General features: G+C 37.4%; 1 protein-coding gene across 1 annotated transcript in view; it reads right to left on the bottom strand.

Annotated features, from left to right (window-relative positions):
• Window positions 1-21,858, bottom strand: part of Upp2 (uridine phosphorylase 2) — a 47,484-nt gene extending 25,626 nt beyond the window's left edge. Inside the window, 4 exon segments of the mRNA XM_005315778.3 lie at window positions 6,788-6,952; window positions 13,549-13,563; window positions 13,565-13,676; window positions 21,788-21,858. Coding sequence (XP_005315835.1) covers window positions 6,788-6,952; window positions 13,549-13,563; window positions 13,565-13,676; window positions 21,788-21,849 — 354 coding nt within the window. The 5' untranslated portion in view covers window positions 21,850-21,858.
• Between the last annotated feature and the right edge of the window lie 1,974 nt (window positions 21,859-23,832).

The following is a 23,832-nucleotide window of genomic DNA, read 5'->3' as shown; positions in this document are numbered from 1 at the left end:
AACGGAATCTTTGAGAAGACATTAGACAGCAAGTCCAAACAATGAAAGTATATTTTGAAAACAAATTAAATAGGCAAATTCAAATGGCAAAGAACGAGCTATACCAGGAGATAGAGATTAAAAAAAAAAATCAAACAGTAATCCTAGAAATGCAGGAGACCATAAACCAAATTAAAAACTCAAACGAGAATATTACAAATAGACTAGATCAAATAGAAGTCAGAACATCAGATAATGAAGACAAAGTGTATCAACTTGAAAAGAATATAGTCACCAAAGAAAGGATGCTTAAAACTCACGAGCAATCTATCAAAGAAATATGGGATGTCATAAACAAACCAAACTTGAGAGTCATTGGGATAGAAGAAGGGATAGAGGTTCAAACCAAAGGAATGAACAACCTATTGAATGAAATAATCCTAGAAAACTTCCCAGAGATAAAAGATGGAATGGATTGCCAAATCCTGGAAGCCTACAGGACCCCAAACATACAAAACCGAAATAGACCAACTCTAAGGCACATAATTATGAAGATATCCAACATACAGAACAAGGAGAGAATATTAAAAGCTATGAGAGAAAGAAGGCAGATTACATTCAGGGGTAAACCAATTAGGTAAACGGCTGATTTTTCATCACAGACATTGAAAGCAAGAAGATCCTGGAACAACATATTTCAAACACTGAAAAATAATGGATTCCAACCAAGAATACTGTATTGAGCAAAATTAAGCTTCAGATTTGACAATGAAATTAAAATATTTCATGATAAACAAAAGTTAAAAGAATTCGCAACCAGAAAACCAGCTCTGCAAGGCATTCTGAGCAAAATACTACAAGAAGAGGAATTGAAAAACAGCACCCAAAAATAATATTGGGAGGTAACACAGTAAAAGGAAGAACAAAAAATATAACCAAAAAGGCAAAAACGAGCCAAACTAAAATAAATAAATAAATAAACATGACTGGAAGCACAAATCATATTTCAATAGTAACCTTAAATGTTAATGGCTTAAATTCACCAATAAAGAGACATAGGCTAGTAACCTGGATTCAAAAAACAGATCCAACAATATGCTGCCTTCAGGAGACTCATATGATAGGAAAAAACATACACAGGCTGAAAGTGAAAGGCTGGGAAAAATCATACCACTCACATAGTCCTTGGAAGCAAGCAGGAGTGGCCATACTCATATCGAATAAAATCAACTTCAAACCTAAGTTAATCAAAAGGGATAAAGAAGGCCACTATATACTGTTAAAAGGAACCATCCACCAACAAGACATAACAATTATCAATATGTATGCACCAAACAATTGTGCTGCAACATTCATAAAACAAACTCTCCTCAAGTTCAAGAGTCAAATAGACCACAACACAATAATTATCGGTGACTTCAACACACTGCTCTCTCCATTGGACAGATCCACCAGACATAAGCTGAATAAAGAAACTATAGAGCTCAATAACACAATTAATAACCTAGACTTAACCGACATATATAGAATATATCAACCATTATCAAGTGGATACATGTTCTTCTCAGCAGCACATGGATCCTTCTAAGATAGATCATATATTATGCCATAGGGCAACTTTTAGTAAATATAAAGGGGTGGAGATAATACCATGCATCTTATCTGATCATAATGGAATGAAACTGGAAATCAATGATAAAAGAAGGAAGGAAAAATCCTGCATCACCTGGAAAAGGAACAATACGTTACTGAATGATCAATGGGTTACAGAAGACATAAAGGAGGAAATCAAAAAATTCTTAGAGATAAATGAAAATACAGACACAACATATCGGAATCTATGGGACACAATGAAAGCAGTTTTAAGAGGGAAATTCATTTCCTGGAGTTCATTCCTCAACAAAAGAAAAAACCAGCAAATAAATGAACTCACACTTCATCTCAAAACCCTAGAAAAGGAAGAGCAAAACAATAGCAAATGTAGTAGAAGGCAAGAAATAATTAAAATCAGAGTGGAAATCAATGAAATTGAAACAAAAAAAATTAAAAAAATTGATAAAACTAAAAGTTGGTTCTTTGAAAAAATAAATGATTGACAGACCCTTAGCCATGCTAACGAAGAGAAGAAGAGAGAGAACTCAAATTTCTAACTTATGGGATGAAAAAGGCAATATCACAACGGACACTACAGAAATACAGAAGATAATTAGAAAGTATTTTGAAACCCTATATTCCAATAAAATAGAAGATAGGGAAAATATTGATAAATTTCTTAAGTCATATGATTTGCCCAGATTGAGTCAGGAAGATACACACAATTTAAACAGACCAATAACAAAGGAGGAAATAGAAGAAGGCATCAAAAGACTACCAACCAAGAAAAGCCCTGGGCCAGATGGATATACAGTAGAGTTTTACAAAACCTTCAAAGAAGAATTAATACCAATACTTTTCAAGTTATTTCAAGAAATAGAAAAAGAAGGAGATCTTCCAAATTCATTCTATGAGGCCAACATCACCCTGATCCCGAAACCAGACAAAGACACCTCAAAGGAAGAAAACTACAGACCAATATCTCTAATGAACATAGATGCAAAAATCCTCAATAAAATCCTGGCGAATCGAATACAAAAGCATATCAAAAAAATTGTGCACCATGATCAAGTAGGATTCATCCCTGGGATGCAAGGCTGGTTCAATATATGGAAATCAATAAATGTTATTCACCACATCAATAGACTTAAAATAAGAACCACATGATCATCTCGATAGATGCAGAAAAAGCATTTGACAAAGTACAACATCCCTTTATGTTCAAAATACTAGAAAAACTAGGGATAACAGGATCTTACCTCAACATCGTAAAAGCTATATATGCTAAGCCTCAGGCTAGCATTATTCTGAATGGAGAAAAACCGAAGGCATTCCCTCTAAAATCTGGAACAAGACAGGGATGCCCTCTATCACCACTTCTATTCAATATAGTTCTCGAAACACTGGCCAGAGCAATTAGACAGACGAAAGAAATTAAAGGCATAAAAATAGGAAAAGAAGAACTTAAATTATCACTATTTGCAGATGATATGATATTATATCTAACAGACCCAAAAGGGTCTACAAAGAAACTACTAGAGTTAATAAATTAATTCAGCAAAGTGGCAGGATACAAAATCAACACACATAAATCAAAGGCATTCCTGTGTATCAGCGACAAATCTTCTGAAATGGAAATGAGGACAACCACCCCATTCACAATATCCTCAAAAAAAAAAAATACTTGGGAATCAACCTAACAAAAGAGGTTAAAGATTTATACAATAAAAACTACAGAACCCTAAAGAGAGAAATAGAAGAAGACCTTAGAAGATGGAAAAACATACCCTGTTCATGGATAGGAAGAACTAACATCATCAAAATGGCAATATTACCCAAAGTCCTCTTTAGGTTCAATGCAATGCCAATCAAAATCCCAAGGGAATTTCTTGTAGAAATAGATAAAGCAATTATGAAATTCATATGGGAAAACAAAAGACCCAGAATAGCAAAAGCAATTCTAAGCAGGAAGTGTGAGTCAGATTTCGAACTATACTACAGAACAATAGTAACAAAAACAGCATGGTACTGGTACCAAAACAGGCAGGTGGACCAATGGTACAGAATTGAGGACACAGAGTCCAATCCACAAAATTACAACTATCTTATATTTGATAAAGGGGCTAAAAGCATGCAATGGAGGAAGGATAGCATCTTCAACAAAAGGTGCTGGGAAAACTGGAAATCCATATGCAACAAAATGAAACTGAATCCCTTCCTCTCGCCATGCACAAAAGTTAACTCAAAATGGATCAAGGAGCTTGATATCAAATCAGAGACACTGCACCTGATAGAAGAAAAAGTTGGCTCTGATCTACATATTGTTGGGTTGGGCTCCAAATTCCTTAATAGGACACCCATAGCACAAGAGTTAATAACTAGAATCAACAAATGGGACTTACTCAAACTAAAAAGTTTTTCTCAGCAAGAGAAACAATAAGAGAGGTAAATAGGGAGCCTACATCCTGGGAACAAATTTTTATCCCTCACACTTCAGATAGAGCCCTAATATCCAGAGTATACAAAGAACTCAAAATATTAAACAATAAGAAAACAAATAACCCAATCAACAAATGGGCCAAAGACCTGAACAGACACTTCTCAGAGGAGGATATACAGTCAATCAACAAGTACATGAAATAAAGCTCACCATCTCTAGCAGTCAGAGAAATGCAAATCAAAACCACCCTAAGATACCATCTCACTCCAGTAAGATTGGCAGCCATTTTGAAATCAAACAACAACAAGTGCTGCCGAGGATGTGGTGAAAGGGTACTCTTGTACATTGCTGGGGGGACTGCAAATTGGTGCAGCCAACTTGGAAAGCTGTATGGAGATTCCTGGGAAAGCTGAGAATGGAACCACCATTTGACCCAGCTATTGCCCTTCTCGGACTATTCCCTGAGGACCTTAAAAGAGCGTACTACAGGGATACTACCACATCGATGTTCATAGCAGCACAATTCACAATAGCTAGACTGTGGAACCAACCCAGATGCCCTTCAATAAATGAATGGATAAAAAAAAAATGTGTCATTTATACACAATGGAGTATTACTCAGCACTAAAAAATGACAAAATCATGGAATTTGCAGGGAAATGGATGGCATTAGAGCAGAATATGCTAAGTGAAGCTAGCCAATCCCTAAAAAACAAATGCCAAATGTCTTCTTTGATATAAAGAGAGCAACTAAGAACAGAGCAGAGAGCAAGAGCAGGAGGAAAAGACTAACATTAAACAGAGACATGAGGTGGGAGGGAAAGGGAGAGAAAAGGGAAATTGCATGGAAATTGAAGGAGACCCTCATTGTTATACAAAATTACATATAAGAGGTGGTGAGGGGAATGGGGAAAAAATCAAAGAGAGAAATGAATTACAGTAGATGGGGTAGAGAGAGAAGATGGGAGGGGAGGGGGATAGTAGAGGATAGGAAAGGTAGCAGAATACAACAGTCACTAATATGACATCATGTAAAAATGTGGATGTGTAATCGATGGGATTCTGCAATCTGTAATTGGGGTAAAAATGGGAGTTCATAACCCACTTGAATCTAACATATGAAATATGATATGTCAAGAGCTTTGTAATGTTTTGAACAACCAATAAAAAAATAAAAAACCACAAAAAAAGATTAACACTTTGGGGGTTTTGTCACTAATAAATAAATTGTCTAAATATCATCTTCCTCAAAAATAAATTATGAATATAAATTGTTGTTTGATCTATTAGTTTCCTTCTAAATCCAGCACTTGGTAAGTTTATAATTATCACTTATTTTGCAACATGGTGATAAAATGACAAATGTACTTATGTGTTTCTCTTAAAGTTGTTCTCTCTCTCTCTCTCTCTCTCTCTCTCTCTCTCTCTCTCTCTCTCTCACACACACACACACACACACACACACACACACACACACACACACTCCTCAGCAGCTACTGGAAAGGAGGAATTTTCAAAGGGGTCTCTATTGAAAATCCCCTACCTGCCTAGTAAGACTCATTTCTAATTGGCTGACCTTGGTGTGATACATATTTCAGATCTTTTTCTTTGACAGGCAAGCAGAGTTCGTCTCTTGCTATTTTCATGCTTTATTCTGAAGCTTTACTGACATTTTTAAATAAACCTTACTTTTTTGTCCTTCCCCATTTACTGTACCAGAAAAGAACAGTTTTGATCTAAAAGACCAGCAAAAATTAGCAAGATGAGATTTGCCAAGATTAAAGGATATTTGGCTTTCTTTGAATGCAGATATTCTATGATTGTCTATTGAATGAACAAGTGAATAAATGAATGGATTCTGCCATTTGAGCCTGAAGCAGGTTTCAGGCATTATTGCCTACAGGGAAGATCAACTTGGCTGCCCCTTTCTCATTAAATACTTCTTTGTTACCCCGGACTTCCATTCATGATCACCCACACTGCACCAACGAGTATTTTGAGTGATAATGGATGTGACTGTCCCTTGGTGCAGACATGTTTACAATTCAGCTCCTTAGAACTGACATACCTCTGCATAACTCTCCCCCTACTCCCTGCACCGCCTTCTTTCTCCTAAGGAGGACTTCAATGTTCAGTGAAGTGATGGACTTAGCTCTATGGGGACAGACTAGTTGAGAAAAGTAGGCTGGGTGCCCATGTAGAGCCACCCACCTAAGTATGGGCCACTTAGGGGAAATGATCTGTGTATCCCCTAAAACTTCAAATCACTCCACTGTCATTTTGCCTTAGGACATTTTGTTTGTCCAGATCTGTTAACATATTCTAAATGAGGGGACAGCATCACAAGAGCTCGGTGGAAATGCAACAGCAGCTTTTCAGCACGCTTACTATAGCATGAAGCATTCCTGCTTTAGCAACCCTGAAAATTAGCTCCTATGCACTGAAAACTCAACATTTGCAAAGCTGGAAAAGAAATAGAGGAGAAAAAAATGATGGGGAGGGAAGGGTATTAGTTACAAAATAGAGGAGGTAAATGTGTGCTTTGAGGGGTTTTTCCTCCCTTAACTTCATTAACTAATAATATAATTATAAACTGAAGTGATACTAAATGCTCTGCTCCGCCCTGAGGACTTTTTCCAAGGCAGAAGAGAATGTTATACCTGGACACCTGGCTGATTGTGCAATACTGAAAAGCAGAGGGCAAAGAACTATATTCAGAAAGTTCCTACATTGTTCTCTAGCCTGGGGAGACCTGGTGTCAGGTAGCCACTGCACACTTAGGCTGATGAAGAGCACAGGACCAGTTTTGAACATGCAATATCTGTCTGTTCCAGTGCAGATGTCTTTAACGTCTTCTCCATCTCCCTGCAGTCTGAGCTCCTTGTGCATAAACATTGCAAATGCTCTCATCCTGTTGGGGCTTCCACCAACGCAAACAAACTGTTAATAAAAATAAATACTTGCCATAGTAACTGGGATAAGAACCATGGGTTCTTTCAACTCTAATGTTTTAAATTTATTGTTTAGTTAATTTACTTAAAAGCATGTGTAGATGTCATGGGTTATGCTTATGAATTAATTTGTGTCATTAACCTGTAAAGAAGGCAATCAGTTGCAAAGTTTTATGTACTAAATTAAAGAAAATTAAAGTAAGTGTTGATATTGTTTAAGGAGGTATTTCCTGGTGTTTTTGTTTAGAGTAACATCAACATGCATGTTAGGTTTATGCAAACATCCTAGTGATGAACATTAGCATGATTTATGCTTATTAGGTAAGTACTGTTGACATGAAATACAAGTAGTAAAAGGGCAACAAGAGAACTACCAGTTTTACATGTGTTCTGATTCCACAACCCCATTCGTAAGCTTTTATTATAAAATATACTATGATAACTTAAAGCTTTAAACAAATCACGTCAAGATTTTTCAACTTCTCATTGAGAAGGAGTTATCATGGAATAAGCTTTCTTATTATAAATTACTGCAGTATCTCTTCTGCCCTAGTGATGTGATTCTGTTTTTGTTTTGTTCACTTTTCAGTCTCTCAATTAGGTATGGGTTGAAACTGAAGGTGTCACATCTAGTAAAATATGCTAACAAAATCATAAGTAGATGCTAATCCATAATGTGGGGAGGGCATGGGTTGAGTGAAAGAACTTTGGATTGGCTAAAGGGGAGGGAGGAGGGAAGTGGGAATGGGGTTAGGAAAGATGTTGGAATGAAACAGACATAATTACCCTAGGTACATGTATGATTGCATAAATGGTGTGACCCTACTTTGTGTACAACCAGAAAGGTGAAAATTTATGCTTCATTTGTGTACAATGGATTGAAGAGCATTCTGCTGTCATGTATAACTGATTGGAACAAATAAATTTTTAAAAATGAAAAAAAATAGAACATTATGAGAAAGCACCATCTAGTAATCAGGAAGTGGGCTATCACTAGATACTGAATTTGCCAGCACCTTAATCTTGAATTTTTAGGTTCCAGAGCTGTGCAAAATAAATTTGTTGTTTCTAAGAAAAAAAATAAGAAATCTTCAGTTACTTCTGCAATAACCTGATAGAAATACTTCAGCCTGAGGGATGGGAGCAGTAGATGCCAGAGAGAGGAGCAGAGTGGCTTGCTGGTGGTATGGATGAACAGCTGGCTGAGTCAGTACCAGGGTCAGCAATAGAGAGGACTGGCAAAAGCAGAGAGCCCATAGAGGGCATCAGGCACACCGTCACCCAGTGGTGCAATGTTGAGAAACTTGAACACAATGAAAGCAACATGGTGGTCAAGGCCTTGCTCTTCAAGGTTAGGTAAACCTTGCTTTGAACCACAGCCCATCACTGAATAAATAATTTGGTCAATGTCACGTATGTATTCTCTCTGCGCTTTAGACCATCATCAAAATAGGAAAAACAGTACCTCTCACAGGGCTTGTCAGGAGAAAATGGGATTGCATATTGCAAAGGACACTGCACAAATCCAGGCACCTTCTCAGTGTTCCACAAATGCTTACTATCATTTTTTAAATCATATAATAATTTCCTGGACCTCCTTTTTGAGCTTGTTCATTGTTTCTGTATTGCAGAGTTTAGTACAAATGAAGCTTTTTCAAGTTCTCTAGTAAAGAAAAAGCATTTGGTGATGTCTGACTGATGTGGGCAGCATTGGGCAGAGGAACTGAAGAAGGGCTGGGGAGATCCATTCTAGGGATAAAGAAGATCTGTCTAATGAAATACCTAACTGAGGTTATGCAGTGGGCACCGCCTGTAGAGACAATTGTCTATAACTATTGGGTGGTCTGATTGCATGATGTATTCTGTTTGCATTTAGCAATAATTCCTGGGCCACATACACTCATTTTCAATTACAGGATGTAATTATCCTTTTATTTAAGCCCTCTGCTTCTTATCTATACTTATTGTCTTTTCTGTGGCTTCTCAGTAGTTTTTCAGATGGGGTCTTTAGCTAGTAATGAACTTCAATGGAAGTCAGCCATCAGGACAGTGTAGCAAGAGGATAAAAACCAGTGTTTAAGTTGTTGGGGTTTTTTTCAATTATTATTGATTATTCATGGATTTTGTCCTCTGTTGGTATGGGTAGCTAAGAGTTGGCTGAAGATCTAAGTATAAGAAGACTCATTAAAATTTTTTTAAAAAGAAGAAGATACCGTAGTTTGAAAATAACTTCATTGTGTGGTGCCTGTGAATGTAAATTACAGTTATTCAGACTGACCATAAAACTGAAACAGATGTTAAAATAGCTTGTGGTTTGAGCTCTTCTTTGAACTGTAGATACTGCTGCAATCAACAGGGATTTCTGAACATTTCTGGAGACATAAAGATGATACGCGTAGACAGAAGCAGCTTAGCTCTTGAAGCCTTACTCCTAAATCAGACTTACTAAACATTACCTCTAGACACAATTTTCAGACTGTCTGCTTTAATGAGAAGTAAAATGTGGCTGAAGACCACCAACATTGACCTCCAGTGATTTATGTTATAAACAAAATGATTTTGTCCCGGTTTTATCAAAGAAGATGGAAATGCATTGCAAATCAGAGGCATTGCAAAAGCATGTCAAGTTCTTTGCCTGATGACTGCCAGGACAAACCCACTTTCAAATATCCCCAGTATCTTAATTTTGTCATGTTGTATTAATCTAGTACATAAATGTAGTTTATATATTCTGTATGTTAACAAAGGGCTATAAAATCCCTTCCAAATGCATATTTCAGAATCTTATAAAATAAAGATTTCCCACATTACTTGAAATTTCTAGGGATACAGTAAAGGGTGCCAATTAGTGGTTTTATAAAAGACATTTGCAAAGACATTATAAAATATATATTTGGATGTTGAGTTTGAAAAATAACTTCTAAGTTCCCCCCATCACATTTTTCAATTGTTTGATTATTTCCAGTGAATATGGTAGAAACTAAAAGAGCTATCACCAAAACTGTTTTCCTTCCGTCCTGGACACACATTGGATTTTAACTTTTTAGGCTCTTTTCCAATTAGAAGCTGCCTGAGTTCCAGGCACTAGGATATGAATAGAAGTGATAAGTGTCACTTCCAGCTCCAGCCCATAGAAATCCTACAGGTGATGCTACATATCACCTCCTGACATCTGCCTGATGGGAGTTGACACTCAGGGAGGCTGCAAGCCACTCCTTGAAGATGACAGAGCAATAGATGGGGGGAGGAGCCTGGGTCCCAGAATCACTAGTTTGAGGAAGGCCATCCAACAGCCAGAAGCACCATAATCTGGGTGAGAAGTAAGATTAATTGTGCCAGGTGAGATTGTGGACTATCAAACCTTCAGAAAAAAAAAAAGAAAAGAAAGTGGGGTGAGATGGTGCACACCTATAATCCCAGTGGCTCAGGAGGCTGAGGCAGGAGGATCTCAAGTTCAAAGCTAGCCTCAGCAAAAGCCAAGGTGCTAAGTAACTCAGAGAGACCCTGTCTCTAAATAAAATACAAAATAGGACTGGGCATGTGGCCCAGTGGTTGAGTGCTCCTGAGTTCAATCCCTGATACCAAAAAATATATATATCTATATTTTCTCTTTCTCTCTCTCTCTCTCTCTCTCAATATATATATATATATATATATATATAGTGAGGCTAGGAAAGAAGTAGGTAGGGTGATTGTCAGAGTCTTTTGTTTAAACGTTACACACCCAGAGTTCTCCTTTCCTTTAAAGACAATGTTATTAATAATTATTGTCATCTTTGTGAGGACAAGGCTGAGTTTCCAGGTACTGATGGATTATTCTCAGCCAAGATTGCTTCCCTGGGACCTAAGAGAGTCAAGAAATTGAACTCAGGATGTCCTCATTTAAAGATAAGAATGTAGCTGGTAGAAGGCAAGTTCCTGAGAAATGCATCTGTGGAAATAAATCAGACTTCACTTCACCTGCCACTTCTCAAAATTCTGGTTTCAGTTCAATAGCAAGTTTTGATCATTAGAACTGTTTCCTGTTCCTCAATCTCCCCCAAACACACATGCATACACACACACACACACACACACACACACACACACACACACACACGCGCATGCATGCCTCCTATCCGTTAAAATGGCCCAATGGGTAGAGTTGCCCTCACTAGGGACAAACAAGATTCTGAAAAGAGCATGTATTTTATCCAAAAGAGCATCTATAGAAGGTTCGTCAATCAGGTGGATGGAGAGATGTAAGGTTGGATGGTAGTTCTGACAGTGTGAGAATAGGTACTGATGAGAACCCAGTAAGCTACTGAGCTGGAGAAAGGAAGGCCTGATGCCTGGGATTGTGACAGAGATGAGACTTCTTTTGCCTGTCTGAGCACATGCATGTGAATGTGTGGTAGTCTCCTTATTTTCATGTCTAAAATAAGACTGTGACTCCCACTGATTTTCTAGAAAGTAACAGAATAGGGCTTTAAAAAATATGGGAAGAACAATTCCTTTTTTATGAGAGAAACCTAGGATTTAATCCAGCTCTTTCACTCACCAGCTGTGCTGTGCCTATTACTGACAGATCAATATAATTAGGAATAACACTACAAAGATGCTTGGGCCCCAGTTTCCTCATCTGTAAGATGGAAACTATAATTACCTCGGTTGCTGTGAGCATTGGATGGTATACCATTTGTATATCTGTGCAGAGTTGGAGACACAGAAATTCACTCCATAAGCGATAGAGCAGAGATGGAACCTGTGTGTGTACATATAGATCATTCTGTCTCAAAAACATACCCTAAGTCTCTTGAATTTGCTAAATAGATGTGTGCCTTAGTTTATTAATTATGATGAGCTTTCTATTCATCAGTCATCCCTCGATAAGCACCCGGGACAACAATTGTGAAGCACAGACCTTAAACCTAACATTTAAATTCAGGTGAAATCCAGCTATGGAGAACCAAGGGCAGGCTCCATCAGTGACTCTTAAAGCATGAACATCAGAAACAACCATAGGGAAAGAAGAGATGAAGCAGAGATTAACAGAGGCCATGCAAAGGCTAGGAACAGCATTCTAAAGAGGAATGGAGAAAGGGAGGGTCAAGTCCCTACCAATAAATCAACCCACAAGCTCACATCTTACTCCCTAGCAGAAATGAAGGGAGGAAGCTACTTAGCACCTTCTGATAACAAGCATAGTAATTCTGGGCCTTCCCTTCTTTTATTCTTTCCTTCCTTCACAGTTTTTCTTCCCACCTCCTCCTCCTCTGTTTCTTCTACTACCCAACCTCCTCCTCCTCTTACTCTCCTTCCTCCAGATCCAGTGAATGGACTTCTCTGACTTACTGTAACTTAAGAAGTCCTTCTGGTGTGATGAGCAAGAACCCCGAAAGCAGGACCTAGAAGAAGCTGGTCCATAGTCTAACTTTAACCTCCTCTGAACCCTCTGCACTCAATTACTTTGTTCTATAAGGCTAGTTAGTAACTGCAAACCCTGTCTCAAAGAGCTAATGTGAAGATTTAGTGAGACAGAGGATGTGAAAACTCTTATTTTTATTGCTCTAACTTCTAAAAGAGTGGAAAACAAATCAGTTGACAGCTACAAAATTCTCTGCTGGTGGATTGTTAAATGTTCTTTAAAAGTTGATTCCCTTTGACCATTTCTGTGACTCATTCTAAACAATCTTAAGTGTGAAAAATTCTTAGAAACAAAAATATCCATTTGGATTCTTTTTATAATGGAAAATAACATAGAAGTTGGTAATAAGTTATGTAATTTGTGGCACAGCCACTTCACCTCCATGAACAATGTGTTTCAAAGAAAATGTAATAAAGGAAAACATTAATGACAAAATTAAATGAAAATTGTAGGATGCAAGGTTATGTCATTACAACTATTTTAAAGTATACTCATTAAAAAGCATTGGAAGAAAAGAAAATGGGTTGATGGTTTCTGTGTTGAGGTAGTAGGACTATGAATAGTTTTTTTTAAAAATCATTTTTTTTACATTTTCTAATTTAAAATAATAAACATGAATTGCTTTATAATCAAAATGTACATAAGGTAAAACAAATACTTCAGAAATATAATTTTTTCTGGCAGTAGTATAAGAAAAATTTTATTATGAAATAATAAAAATCTTAATATAAAATATTGAGTAATGATTATTTTCATGAAGTGGAGTAATACAGTACTGTTAGTTTTTGTGAGTTCCTTTTCAATTTAATAAAATAAGAATTAGTGAGGTTCACCAATAAATGTAGACATTAAGAAGTGAACTGACTCCTTTAAAACATAATGAATTCTAAACACCCAACAGTATTATCAATAAAATTGTATTTATCTCCAGAGACCAGAGCAGCCAAATAGTCATGTTTTCATTAAATTGGGTTTGAAAATCTTTATGCCTTATTGGGGTGGAAATTATTATTCATGATGTTCACATTCTGAACTGTTTTAGAGAATCAGTGCAGATTTGGTTCCTATTGGGACCTCTGACATTTCTCTAGCCAAGGGGATAAAGTTTATTTTGGTAAAGCAACAAAAATTAGCAGAGGAAACTCAATCATTTTTTCAGGAATTAGAAATATGTTTACCTTTACATCCCCCACACATTGCTGGTAGATTGTGTGTTTTTGTTCCTAAATCCAGGTGATAGTGAATGTCTTCATCCGTAGAATCCAGATAAGGATTCTTAAAGGTTTAAGGATTCTTCAACCTTTTTCTGTAAGAAAAAAAAAGCACATATATACAAAGAGGATGTAAAACAAATTGGTGAGAAAAAGCACACAAAGAAAGAAGGATCTCAGACTATATCTAAGATTGCCACTAGCCCAAATGCTGGACCCAGACTTTCTTTTATAATAAAATGTGGTATAATAATAGTAATAACAATGGCTAGTATTTGCCTTACACTTACTATGTGCCAGGCATAGAACTAAGTGTTAAAATTGTACAATGGCATGAAGACTGCCTATAACAGATGAGTTAACTCATTTAATCCTATAACTACTCTGTAGGTAAGTGAATTAGTAATTAGATTTACAAATGAAGAAGCCAAGACTTACAGATGATGAGATAATTGTGGAAGTTGACACACCTGGTGGATTATAAAACAATCATCTCTGCTCCATTCACTCTGACCCTCTAGGTCTTCTTTCTCTCTGGGGGATATGTCACATAAGCTACTGGGCTCTGGAATCAGATTGCCTGGGCCCAGTACCAGCTCAACCTTGAACATACTAATTGTGTAAACTTGGGTAAGTTATCTTTGTCCTTTCATTATCTCATCCATGAAATGGGTAGTGAAAATTACTGCTTTGTAAGCTTAATGTGAGCCCTGAATTAAATATTTGCAACACAGCTGATAGGCATGAACATAGCTCTCAGTGTTAAACCTCTCACGTTGAGAACCTAAAAGGTAGCAGCTTTAGTGAGAACTATCAGGAAAAGATTTATCAAAGAATGCTATGCATTTGTCAAACCTCAATTCTTTTTCCTTCTGGAAACAGAAGAAAATTAGATTATATTCTCAGTTTCCTTCTCAGTAAGATAAGTCACCAGACTGTTCTGACCTAGGAAATGTGTGTGGATGTGACTTCCCTATTTCCAGGCCTGGCTCAGGTGGAAACCATGGGTCTCTCAATGGCCATGTGGAATAGACACCCCTCTTTACCCCATTAACCTGTTGCATTTTCATTTTATTTATTCATTGGTGCTGGGTGATTGAACCCAGGGCCTTGGGCATGCCGGACAAGGTCCCTACCACTGAGCTACATCCCCAGTTGCTACTCCATCAACTTGTTCTGGATTAAGAAAGAAGCTACTGATCTCCAAGCAGCATTAAGCTGCCTGACCCATGAGAGGTTATTAATTTTGGGTCAATGTATTTTGCCCATTAGACAATTTAAGAGAGAAATAAATGTAGTAGGATGATGGGTGGAAACAGAAATGAATAGGCTCTTGGAGAGACTGAACACAGATGTAAAAGAAAGAATGCCTAGGCACATAACTCTGGAAAAATAGGACTTAGAGCTGACTGAGAAAAGAATGTTCAGGATAAGCATGCAGGAGAAGTGTGGCTAAAGTTCTTGAAAAAATAGGAGTGAAAAAGTGAAATACTAAGTTTTAAACCCCTAAAGAATATAAATATATTGTAAGAAGGTAAATGAAACTTTAAGACAAAAGGTAAGACAAGAAGAACATTTCAATGTAGAAATTCAATTTGTCCAGTAGTATTTTCCCAAAAAAGAGTATGGGAGAGGGTACAAAAGAGCCATTGGGAAGGCAAGCTTGCCATAAAAGAAGGACCATTACAGGAAGGACCGGTACTGGAGGGCCTAGTGTCCACCAATCATTTCACTACTGCGTGTGGCTCAGTGGCTACTTATTCATTCCCACTACTCCTAGTGTGACACCCCAGCCTCAGCTTTGCCTACACCATCCTTCCTAGCCAGCTGTCGCTGCCAGGCCCCTGCTTCTTCCCTGTGCATGATTATTACCCCATTCCACATAGGCCAGTAACCTATGCTCCCATGGCCACCTTTCTATCTTCCCTGATGAGGGCTGATCCTTACTGCTATGTCTCTAACCTCTGCACCCTTCTTTGCCTCCTTCTCAACTCTCCATGGAGAGTTTGTGTATATCTGGGTCTGAGTATATTTAGGTATGTAAGCTATGAATCTCGTAGCCTATTTTAGCTCCATACACCAGTACTTCTAAAAATTTAGCGTGCCTAAAAATCGCCTCTTTCAGAAATTCATGGCAGTACGTTTGGGATGTATGCATCATTTCTAACAAGCTCCTTATTGGCACTTGTGTTCCTGGTCTGAAGGACACACCCTGAATATTACCGTCATTGAGAACCCCACTGACCATGCTGAGGACATCCATTCCTTTCCAACCAACGCCATCCTCAGGCCAGGTCCCCAACACAAAAGTCCTTCCCCTATCACACTAATCCTTCATCTCTTGTTTGGTAAAAACCACAGAATGCCAGACAGTAGCTGCTGCTATGGAAAGAACCTTAATTCAGTCTAATCCATACTTACAAAGCACACTCTTCACAGTCTTTGGTTATTTGGGTAATAATTACATACCACTCTAATTATTCGTGACAAATTATCTACCTCATATCAAGACATTTTTGCCAAGAATTAACTAAGACTTCTCTGGTTTTCCCTCCCATTTCTCTCCAAATACTTTAAAATACCTTAACAAGTCTTACAACTTTACACACCTCCAGTGACTCTTAGCCTGATTGTGCATTAAAAGCACCAATGAGATTTTTTAAAAATCACTGCTCACAAGGTGAAATTAATTTAGATGATCTGAAAGTAATTTTAAGTCTTGCCATATGATGGGATGTAGACTCATCTTGTAAGTCTTGCTTCCTGAAACATCCTATTCCCTTCCCTTGCATTTTTCACTTATCAAAATACTAATCAGGGGCTGGGGGTTGTGGCTCAGCTGTTGAGCACTCACCTTGCATGTGCGAGACCCAGGGTTTGATCCTCAGTACCACATAAAACTAAATAAGTGAAATAAAGGTATTGTGTCCAACTACAACTAAAAAATAAATATTTTAAAAAATACTAATAATTCTTCAAACTCCAATTGAAATATGATTTCTTCCATGAAGGTTTTTCCAAGTATCTTCCCTCCCCAATCAACAGTATTTTATTCCCTTGTTGTGCTACTAAGGCTTTTGCTTATTCTAATGCTGTTAGATGACATTTCATGTTGTAATAGTTAATTTTTTATTTTCCCAGAAAGATTCTAAATTCCTTGATACAAATGGACTTATATGTCTTTCTTTAACCCTAAGTCTTAACAAATCCTATTTATTAATTTAAATTTGACTGTTCAGGAAGTGAAACAAAATACTATTAATTTTCTCCTCAAAAAGTTAGAAGTAACAGATTCCTAAGTAGTTAGTGGGTCATTCCTTGTTTGAAAAATGAAGTATTCCAGGATATTGCTATACTACTTCAGGACAAGCCTGTAATCTCAAAACAGGACACCTCTTTTCTTCTCTTTCGAGAGGCAAGAGAACATTTGCACAGTCCCTCCTCATGCTAAGTGTGTTCTACAAAGCAGCAGGGGCATCATGGCCTAGGAGCTTGTGAGAAATGTAAAAGCTCAAATTCCACCCTAGACCTACTCAATCAAAATCTGCATTTTAACAAACTCTAGTTATTCACATGCACATTAAAACTTGAGAAACTCTGCCATCCACTTTCTCTTCCAAATTCCACTACACTTTCTATTTCACTCCGCCAAAACTATTTTCATGATCTAGAGATTTTCTTTTGGATTCCCAAATGAATCTACAAATCATTACTTGCATTCATCTACCCTAATGCTTCTAAATTCTAGCTACTTATCAGAATCACTGGGGCAACTCCAAGGAATACTGACATCTGAACACCATCTCTAGAATCTTTGACTCAGTTGATCAAAGAGAACTGGGCTTTTGTGTTTTAAAAGATACATGACCTACTCCATATTTCCTTCTTCAAGAAGAAATTCTTAAACAAGCACAGTTACTAATGATATTCTCTTATACTATAAGTATAATGCTATTGATCATTCATTTAGATATTCTTTTAATTTCTTTGATGATTGGTCCCAACATCTAACATCTAACTGTAAGAAAAGAACCAAATGAAGGAAATAGAAAGGGAAGGCAGCTCAACAGTAACACAGGTTTATTTGGGACAAACCCATGGGGGGGGGCAGTAGAGACTGAGACCCCTCCTTCACTTAAAGCCTGGAGTAGATAGAGGGCAAAGAGGAAGGGGAGAAATTTTTGCATTACTAGGAGATTGTTCAGGAAGGGTCCTTGTGGTGTCACCTTCATAAGGAACCAGGTATTTTTCAGAATTTCTGTCCCCAGATAACAATTTCCTTTATTATGATTTTGTTTGGGGTTTAGCACAGGCTGAGTCAGAGGACCCTTGTTCCAAGATGGAGAATATGTTTCAAAATGGTGTTGCTTACGTCAAGTTCTTCCTAACAGTAATCACTCCTCAATCAAAAAATTTGGTGGCAGGTGAGGCAAGGGTGGGGGAGTCCTATGGAAGATTTTTTTGTTGTTGTTGTTCCATTTGCTCATGGAAAAGCACTTCTAAGATGATCAATCACTCTATCAGCAAAAAAGGGAAAGTCTTGTTGACTTTTTGGTGTCTTCTGATTACAGGTTAGTTTTAGGATACTTGGTTATATTTCAGTGAAAAATGACATTGAAATTTTGATAGGAATTACGCTGAATCTGTAGATCACTTTGGGTAGTACGGACATTTCAACAATATTAATTCTTCCAACCCACAAACATGGAATATCTTCCATGGATTTGTGTCTTCTTCCATTTCTTTCTTTGATATTGTTTTCAGTGTACAGGTCTTTCACATCCTTGGTTAAATTTATTCCTAATTATTTTGTTTGTTTTGATAGAATCATAAATAGGATAATTTTCCTCTATTTTTTTTTCAGATAGGTCTTCAGTGTGTAGAAACACTTATGATTTTTGTTAGGTAGCCAGTCAGCCATGAAGGGGTGAGCAGGGAAAGGATAGTGGAGGACCGAAAACCACAGGGAGCCTATCTAACGGAAATCACCTAGAAGATGGAGGTTTGCTATGTTAAAGCCTCCCCAGCCATAATCACATCCTCCTGAGAAAAACTACTATTTCAAGATGATGTCACACCTTATAGGTAGCACAAACAATCTCCAATCATCCTGGCCACTAAAACATCAACACCCTCACAAGAAAGCTTGCTGAGAGCTACTCAAACAAGTTAAGGGAGCAGAATATTGAGGCAAAACTAAGGGGACTCAATTTCCTAAAAATTCCTAACTCTGAGCAGCAAACCATCCTCTCTTGGAGGTGATCCACATAGTTTCAGTACTATCAGTTAAAAGTCAAGAGGTGGACCCTAGGTGAGACTCTGGAAATTTTTCTGGGAGCCCCAATAAAACTAGACATCAGGAGACATTTACCAAAGAGATACAAATGGCCAATAGGTACATTTAAAAATGGTTAACAAACCACTAATCATCGGGGAAATACAAAGTCAAGTCACAACAAGATATTGCTTCACACCTGTTAGAATTCTGGCTATCTTCCAAAAGAGCAAAGATAACAAGTGTTGGAAAGGATGTGGAGGAAAGGGTACCCTTACACGCTGTTGGTGGGAATGTAAATTAGTATAGTCATTGTGGAAAACAGTATGGGAGGGGTGCCTCAAAAAAATAAAAATAGAACTACCATATGATCCAGCAATCATACTACTGAGTGTATGTCTAAAGGAAATGAATTTAATATATCAAAGAGATATCTGTACACTCATATTTATTTCAGCATTATTCACAACCACCAAATTAGAGAATCTTCCTAAGTGTTCTTTGGTGGATGCATGGATAAAGAAAATATAGTGTACACACGTACCCACAAAGACTAGTCAGCCTTTAAGAAGAAGGGAATTCTATCATTAGTGACAACATGAATGGAAACGGAGGACAGACACGGGAAAAAATACTATCTGATCTCTCTTACATGTGGAATCTAAAAATTTTTAACTCATAGAAATAGAGAGGAAAACGATGGTTACCAGAGACTGGAGGGTAGGGAGAAGGATGATAAAAGAAAAAATATTGATCCATGGGAACAAAGTTTCAGAATGGTATAATAAGTTTTAGTTATCTACTGCACTACATGGTAATCAGAGTTCATAATAATGTATATATTAAAATTGCTTTTAAAATAGATTTTTAGCATTCTCACTGCAGAGTTGGTGAGGTGATGAATATGTTAACTAGCTTGAGTTTTTCTACAATATATAGATCAAAACTCTATGGAGCTGGGGTTGTGGCTCTGTGGTGTGCTTGCCTAGCATGTGTGAGGCACTGGGTTCGATCCTCAGCACCAGATAAAACATAAATAAAATAAAGGCAGTCTGTCCATCTACAGCTACAAAAAAAAACCTTTTAAAAGTTCACATTGTACTCCATAACTTTATGCAATTATTATTTGTTTGTTAATTAAAAATAAATTTTTAAACATTTTTAAAAGAAAGAGTTGTTTGGGATTTCATGTCAAATTCAACCCAGTATGAATCTGGCTTTTGCAATACTTTAGAATATATAATTGTTACTAAGTACACTTACATGTACTATTTCCTCTTCAATTTTTTTCCTTTCTTTTCTTTTCTTTTCTTTTCTTATTTTTGGTTGTTGTTGTTATAACACATGAAACTAGCAAACCATGGCAAGTACACAGCATGGTCAGTATTAAATATTGTTCACCAAAGAAAACTGCTAGCTGGGAAGAAATTTTCCATTTTCTGTTACCTTCATCTTCCTAATTTTTCCTTTTCTCTCTCTCCATGGCTTCCCTGAGGAAATAAAGATGGCAGGAGGAGCTGTTTGGGCTAAGTAAGTAGATTGTTTTCTGAAATGCCGACATGATGGCAAAACATTGCACACAACTCTCAGCAAATCAGAGGGAACTTGCAAAAATTCCTTAAGCCTCATGAAGATTAATGCTCTATTATGTTCTGTTAACCTGGGGCAGAAATTGGCGCTAAATTTGCAGGCAGCTTTGGCAGATTTATGTCTACCCTTCAGATGAATAACATCCATGGTATTTTAGAGGTGAATTCTATGTAAAGTCCATCACAAAGCACATGAAATCACTTCATAATGTGCTGCCACACAGTTAAATCACCCTTAGGCACAGGGAGGCCCCTTTAATTATATCTCAGATCCAGCACATGGTCCTGGAATTAAAGGCTGAACTCTGTAGTGAATTCTAGGCAGAACTTAGAATTCGTTCACTCCTGAATATTTCTGTAACTCCTTCCTCCCCACTTTCTCTTTCTTTTTCTCCCCCCTCCCGGCCCTTCTCTCTCTTTTTTTATGTATACCTAGTTTATTCTTGTATTCATAAGGATATGGCTTTTGCACGAGTAAGGAAAACATTAGAATGAAAATTTCAGGTAAAAGAGAAGACACGATGATTTAGAATTACCTCCTAATATTCATACATGAGCTGGGCCCTGTGCCATAAGCCTATAATCCTAGCAAGTCAGATGGCTGAGAAAGGAGGATCACAAGTGAGAAGCCCCAAGCAACCTGCCTCAAAAAATAGGAAGGGCTGGGGATGTAGCTCACTGGTAAAACACCCCAGGTTCAATCAAAGCATCATCAGTCCATGAATCATATGTGGGCATATATGGACACCCCAAATCTTGGCAACAGGAGGAAGCATCTACTCTTCCTACCACTGTGATGGGCTGAGGTTATAGAATCTGTCTATGGAGTAGGAGTGAGAAAGTTATTGCAAAAGTTTAATTTGATTAGCAGTTCTTGCTCTCCCTCCAAGATGCCTCCTTTAAGTGTCTTCGTGAGTCTTAGAAACATAACTGCAGTATTCCCAAGTCAAAGCCACTGCCTGGTTTCAAAACCAAGGTGCCCATGGGAAAGTTTTTGAACACAGTGACTGCCTATGACAGCATGTACTTATATTTTTCATTTATGACCTGCATTTCTCTGTCCATCTAGACCTCCCTCCTCCCAACCAAGAACCAAGGAATGAAAATGTCACTGTGAGGAACATTTACATGGTTTTTATTTAGATTTGTATTATGAGCTATATTCCAACTATATATTGCCTAAACTTAAGAAATGAATATAATTATATATTTATATAATTTACATAATTATATATTTATAATTATATAATTATAATTTGTATAATTCATCATCTGAGCGTTTAAAATAAAATGCAAGGAATATCCCTCTGATCAAAATAAGTAGAAAATAAAAATTACTTACCCATTATATGTATTCCTGTCAGGTCCCATAGATCTATTGGAAGCAGGTAAAATGGAAGCCATACTTTGTATTATATGGATATCAGGAAAGAGAAAGAGTGTGATTTGCTTTTAAATTATAGGTCTAATGATAATTATTCAGCTCCAAGTAAGGATAATGTCGTTCCTTAAAACTTATGTTCCTTCTGAAATTGTTGATGAGTTCTTCCCTTAGAATTTTACTTTCTTACTAATTAAAAAATAACCTCCCTAACACAGCCTTTTATACTATAGTCCAGTTCTATATCACTTCCCCAAGAAGATAGGCTCCCTTCGAAGGTTTAGCATCCTATCTTTTTGGTTAGTTTGTTAACTATTGACCAGAGCACCTTTCCACTACATCTGACCTTGGTCTCTACACGGGTCTGGGATAGTACACAGACTTATTTACTTTGAGATAACTGTATATAGATACAAGTCCTCTTTCAGTTTTCATGAAAATCCCACCACATTATCTTTAAAATGTGTCCAGTACATGTGAGAACTTTCAATTCTCAAGCATTTCATTTTCCCATCCCCATCCTACCCCTTGCCAATGTGTTTTCATTCTTGGTGATCACAGGGAAAACATTCAAGGTCGGGACCTCAGAATCTCCCTTTATCTGAACTTTGCCCATTCAAGTTCACACAGAAGTTCTGATAATTAAACAAAACTTGCTTCTCAGTTCCTCCTCACTTAGTTAAATCCTAGGTTGTCTCTAAAATCCACTAAACCAGTTCTCTGACAATCCAGGCGAATAAATTATAGCCTAATATTTTCAGAAAAGAGAGTCTCTGTTAAGAAACCTATGAATTCACTACCTCTGTTGATGCTTCTCACTTTTCCTTGGGATGAGGGAATCTGGAAGGCTATAGAAGAACTTCATCCTGATGTTTTTTTCTCTCTTGGCTCCCATGGCTGTCAGCTCAAGTTCTATGCTGGTGAGAGCTTCAAGAACACAGGTCTCTTGGCTTTCAAACAAATCAAAACCTAAAATGTTTATAAATGCCAAATAGCAGTAGGTATGAGGCATTTCATAATATGCCTGAATTTCTCTTGAAGAATGCCCATAGCAACCCGGAGCCGAATGCTTGCACCCTAACTGGGATCTCCAGTTATATGTTGCTCCACTTCCTGATAACAATCCTTCTTAGCAAACTCCTCCAGTTCTGTGGTAGCCTATTTCAGTCCATCTTGGCTAGCCAACAAAGTTTTCAGAATGAGAAGGAAAGAGAATAGAGAAGTCTATATTGGGGAATAATGAATGTAGCCTAAATCTTGCCACTGCCATTACCAAATCGACATTTTTTAACTTTGCCCTGGATATCCAAAAGTCCCTAAGGAAACCTATCTTGGAAAAGGAAATGACAAATACAATGGAAATGAAGCCTGAACATGTATCTTGCCTTTGTAGCCTGGACAGTTTATTCCTTTTTGTCATTTATAATAATACCTGTCTCTTATCTCAGGATCACCTCGAGCTGGTCTACCTGCTGCTCTTTCCCAAGAATCTCTGGCAATTTTTGAGTCTTGTGCCCACTGACTACCACTGGGACCTGTACACTTTCATTTGTATTCCAGGCTACATCTCTGCAGTTATTTTTAGGGCAATGAGGAAGACCACCAAATTCCAATTTGGCATTTTGCCTCTGCCTCTGACAGGTGAAAACGTTAGATAATTAGGTAAGTGTTAAGCAATTAATTACCCCAGTGAACTAATTAGACTAATTAACATGTCTGTTTCCAGTGCAGATTCTGGGCCGATAACCTTGGTCACTGACAGTGCCAAGTAATGCTATATCTAAGATGTGTAGACTGTCCTGGGCCTGAAAGTGGTCATCATTTGAAAGACGTTCACAACAGTTTTGCAGAATCTGTAAAAGTCAAGTATTAATGTCTTCTGAGTCTAAAAGTATTTTCTTTAACCTTCTCACCTTTCTTTCTCTCTCTCTCTCTCTCTCTCTCTCTCTCTCTCTCTCTCTCTCTCTCTCTCTCTCTCTCTTTTAGAGAGGGTCTAAATTGCTGAG

This window comes from Ictidomys tridecemlineatus, chromosome 7, assembly GCF_052094955.1.
Source record: "Ictidomys tridecemlineatus isolate mIctTri1 chromosome 7, mIctTri1.hap1, whole genome shotgun sequence".
Classification (NCBI taxonomy): Eukaryota; Metazoa; Chordata; class Mammalia; order Rodentia; family Sciuridae; genus Ictidomys; species Ictidomys tridecemlineatus.
The sequence above is the reverse complement of the archived record's forward strand: the minus strand, read 5'-3'. Positions and strand labels throughout refer to the sequence as shown.